This window comes from Montipora capricornis, chromosome 12 (genome assembly GCF_036669925.1).
Source record: "Montipora capricornis isolate CH-2021 chromosome 12, ASM3666992v2, whole genome shotgun sequence".
NCBI classification, from domain to species: Eukaryota; Metazoa; Cnidaria; class Anthozoa; order Scleractinia; family Acroporidae; genus Montipora; species Montipora capricornis.
In genome coordinates this window covers 9,075,505-9,080,230 of record NC_090894.1, presented here as the reverse complement: position 1 = coordinate 9,080,230, position 4,726 = coordinate 9,075,505, and the positions used below count along the sequence as shown (strand labels likewise).

General features: G+C 42.4%; 1 protein-coding gene across 1 annotated transcript in view; it reads right to left on the bottom strand.

Moving 5' to 3' along the window:
- Positions 1-3,713, bottom strand: part of LOC138026984 (E3 ubiquitin-protein ligase TRIM71-like) — a 3,799-nt gene extending 86 nt beyond the window's left edge. The window contains exon 1 of the mRNA XM_068874467.1: positions 1-3,713. This exon is cut by the window's left edge and continues 86 nt beyond it. Within this exon, the coding sequence (XP_068730568.1) occupies positions 675-2,942 (2,268 nt within the window). The 5' untranslated portion in view covers positions 2,943-3,713 and the 3' untranslated portion in view covers positions 1-674.
- Between the last annotated feature and the right edge of the window lie 1,013 nt (positions 3,714-4,726).

Sequence of the window (4,726 nt, the reverse complement as noted above, 5' to 3'; positions counted from 1 at the left end):
TACTATAATCACGAACAATACAAATTCAAGCACTTGCAAAAAGCATCGGTATTCTATAGTTTCGAAGTGAATTTAAAGTTTAAAGTGTATAAAGTTAGCTAAAATGATCATATACATAAAATATAATAGTCATCATTTTCACCTTGAGAAACAGAAAATGAACCTTTTCACTTCCTGGATAATTTTTTTTCTGTGTGTAATAATATATGAAAGAAGAACGGTCCCACAAAAGCTTAGTCATAACACAAAGACTCATTTTCTTTTTCGATTGATGCTCGCTCATCTCGAGAAAAACTGGATCGAGCATGTACTGTTTGCTGTGAAGTGTGAAGCATAACAAAGTCGCGGCGGCCATCTTGATTGGATCACCTTGAGACCTCAGCGTAAGAGATGAAAGTGAGAGGAAAGCGATGTGGCAATGTTGTAAAAAGCATATCCAAAGTCTTTTCCTCACAATGTCAAAGGAGGTCCCGTGTTTAATTATAACTTAACTGTCCATTCGAAGCTTTCATGGAAAAAAGTTTTTCCAACAAAGATGGTGTTGCGGGCTTTCGAAAACAATTAGTTTCTCGATCCAGTCTTTTCTTAGACCACTGGTGACGGTCAAACGCAGCAGCTAATTATAACGGTCTAGTCACAAAAATTTACGGGGCTTTCGTGCATACAATGCTTTCTCAACTCAAGCACTCTCTGAACTTGAAAACCTGGATTCGATTATTCCCCCAGTCACTGACAATGACACGTGATCCCCCAACCACCGAAACACTTAAGGGGAACGCGAACTGTCCAATACCTTTTCCATTTGTTCCAAAACTGTTAAGAACTGCTCCTTTGATGTTAAACACTTGAAGACGGTGGTTTTCAAAATCGCATACTATGATGTTTTGGTTTTTGTCGATCGCTAAGCCGCGCGGACCACGGAACTCCCCTTTCTTGTTGCCTGGTCGGCCTATGATACGAAGAAGGTCGCCATTTTGGTCGTAGACTTTGACAACATCGTTGCCCGTGTCTGAGACTACGAAACGCTCCTCTGCGTCATGGTAGATTGCAAACCTGGGGTGAATAAGCCTGTCGTTGCCTGCATCACCGAATTTGAAGAGGAACTTGCCTTCAGGGCTGAATACTTGCACTCTGTGATTGTTCCAGTCGGTGACGATCACACGGTCCTTGCCGTCTACGGATATCCCGCAAGGGCCATTGAATTGACCGTGACCACTCCCTTCCGACCCAAACTTTTTGATGAATTTTCCAGTCTTGGCATCAAAGTACTGGACACGGTTGTTATCGCTGTCTGCGACCAGAACGTACCTCTGGCTTCGGTCAAGCGCAATGGCCATAGGGTGATATAATTTGCCATCTTTCGTTCCTTCTCCGCCAAAATCGAGGATCTGTCCTCCGTCCGATGTGAACACATGGATGCGATGCTTTAAACTATCGGACACAGCGATATGCCCGATGTCCGACCCAGCAACTCCGTGGGGTTGAGAAAATTTCCCATCGGGGTTACCATGGGAACCGAAGGACTTCAAAGGGGACAGGATTGGCGGTTGGACCTCCACCATGAACGGGCTGTCCTTGATAAGATGGCCGCCGACTTCAATCTGCACGCGATGTGTACCTGGCACGCGAGGAAGGTAGGAAACATCATAGGTTCCATTTCTATAGTTTCGCACCCTGCTCTCAATGATGCCCCATATGGAAGACTTCACCTCGACAACCACGTGATCAATTTCGCTGTAGCAGATCTCTCCCTGGGCGTTTCTAGTTGTGACTGTGAACTCGCCTTCTTCTCCCGCTGAAACGTCATTCAATCCGTCTCCTTGGGCGGTGGACAAGGACGGTTCTGTAAGACTGGTGACGATTCTACCCAGGCTCGAATTTTGGAGCCCATCAAAGATTTCCGCGTTGGGGACATAGCCGACTTGCTCGTTTTCAGCTGGATTTGTTCCGACTTGAATATTCGCGATCTCCTCCACGCGTGACGTGACATGGTCTTTAATATGCAAAATTTCTTCGCTGATATTCCTATGCACCAGTTCTTCGATGAAAACGAATGTGCCCTCTGTTTGGATCATTGCCGTCTCATATAGCTTCAGTTGAAAGGTCAAATTCTCTAATTTATCCTTACGAATAGTTTCCAACGTCTGAATCATGCCTTCTTCATGAGCTCGGATAAGTGCAACAAGATTATCCATCTTCGTTGTGATGTCCTTCTTCAAATAGTCTATTTGCTCATGGACTTCCATAGACCGATGCTCGACGTTGCGAATTCCGAGCTCCACCATACGGACTTTGTCTTTGAGTTTTGAATTCATTTCTCGAAGCTTCAACTTTTGTTCGCTGGCGGCCTCGTGAAGGTCAACGATACGATGAGTGTGTTGAATAGCGATATTGCACACATGGCACACACAAGCGTTGCAGTCGTAGCAAAAATATTCTACAACTCCTTTCTCCTTGAATTTGTGGGCGCACAGCATAGGTCGTCGAAGTAAATCTTCGAAGTCTCTCATCTTGAACTTTCCCAGGTTCACAGTGCGATGAGCATTACTTCGCGTAATGACATTATGCGCGTTCAAGCATTCTTCGCACATGAATGTGTCACACGCAAAACAGAACGCGCTCAGCACTCCCTTCTTTTGGCAGTTTCCGCAGGTCGCGTCTGGATAATTGCGTCTTTTGGCGATGAGAAGATCGAGAAGGCGCGTGATGTAAAGATTTGAAGGGAAGGAATCGAAATTGTTACCGTCTGGCTTGCGGATGTCAGTTTGGCATAACGGACAGACAAAGTTCGTTTGGTAAGGTCGACTCGACGCGATGTCCTTCAAACATTCACAACAAAACGTGTGGAGACAAGGAGTGAGTTTAGGGTTGCGAATGACATTAGCACACAGAGAACAAGTTAGAAGCTCTTCCAGATTTTCCATGACATTTCTGATGTCCATTTCAACGAGATTTCAAGGCGCTTGGCGTCGATTTTCCAACCCCTTAACAGAATGATCTTGTTTCACGCCACACCGACTTGAATGCGTTAATTAAAATTCAACAGACTGAAGCCGCTGATTATGACAAATATTTACAGCCGTGTCAGCTGGAGTCCTCACTTGAAAAGCTAATCCTTTCTCAAAACAATCACTTGTTTTTTGATATCTTGAGAACTACAGTGTTGACTTGCTTTCATACACTTTCTTCTTCGAAAAAAATATACAGGCAAACTCAAATTTCGTATGTGGTGGAGTGAGACCCCTTTCAAAATGTCATATCTTAAATCGTTTTGTCTTGCATGGGCATGAACGATTCTTATTGACGAGCTGCGTGCCTCAATGTGCCTCAGGCTACCACCGTCTTGGGTGCAGTGTTTCGTTTCCACAGAAGTCTTAGGTGTGTCAAGAAGTATGACACTAATTTCTAATACCGAAATGGATTATATGTTAATTGACCACGGTATAAAAAGAAATTGAAAGCTGATGTTTCAAGCGTCGTTAGCGAGACTAAACCCCCGTAACTACTAAATATTTTTAATAATCGAAGGTTGAAATAGGAAAATAAATCTATCACCAAAAAGGTGGCTCCTTGATCCTCGAACTTCGCAGATTCGAACAGTCCAGAACGGTAAAATTTTGAAGATAACTTTATTCAAAGGCGAAGAAAAACAGTGATATCAATATCATCATCTCGTTTTCATAAATAAGAGCATTGCTCACAATAAAAATGTCATGAGTTTTCTATTACCAAGGGTTTAACCAATAACAGACGAGAACGCGTCTAATCCCACTTGCTTTCTGGATGGGGACGTTTTTAGAGATTACACTCTGCTATAAATATCTACTGCCTGTTTGTGGTAAATTCACGAAAGGATTACGAGGTATTATTTTTATAAAGAATGAAACAAGGTGAATGCAAATCCATATCTTTTTAGATATAAAACAAGGTCGTAACCGATAAGTCAGGGTGATTCAAAAAGGCAGATTATAATTCCAAAAAATATAGTCCAGCCGAATACTGGATACCTCTATAATATGTCTTTAATTTTCATCAGTCTTTCAACGTATTTGTACCTTCTCAAATTCTGACCATTTTAAGCGTTTTCTTGTAATGAATCTACTGGCTAGCCCTCGTGCGAACATCTTTTGATAATTCGAAACTTCCGGCTAATGGAGAAGCGAGGTTAAACGTTTTTCCAATTTTCCAATAATCCCTGCCAAGGAAAAATAACATTGCTTTTATAAGTTAAGTCCAGGCAAGTATGTTTGGCTCCCAACCTAAATACATAATTAACTGTTATTCTCTGATTATGAAATTGCATATATATTCGCTTAGGGACCAGTCGAGGAGGGGCGTTCCTGAGAAAATACTGGAAATACATTCAGTTTCTTCCAGTACTTCCATTTGCTTTATTTCAGAGTCTTATTCACATCCTTGTTAGCGAGCTCTGGCTATACCAGGATCGACAGCTGTTTACTCGGTACCTAGTTCAGTTGGCCCTCGCCCAAAAAACTGAAAGCCAAAAACTAAACTATCAACGGATCAAGGGTTAAGAGCTTCCGGATACCGTCGTAAAAATCATAAACACAAAAATAACCCCCGGTGCCATGGTAAACTTCACTTATACGCCATATTTTTGCATGAATGGTCCATACACGTTCATGGCGCAGTTTCAAAGTGCTACAGAAAAACAAGAACGAAAATGCTAATAGCAGACATGCATGGGCTTAACTCTTGTTTGTAA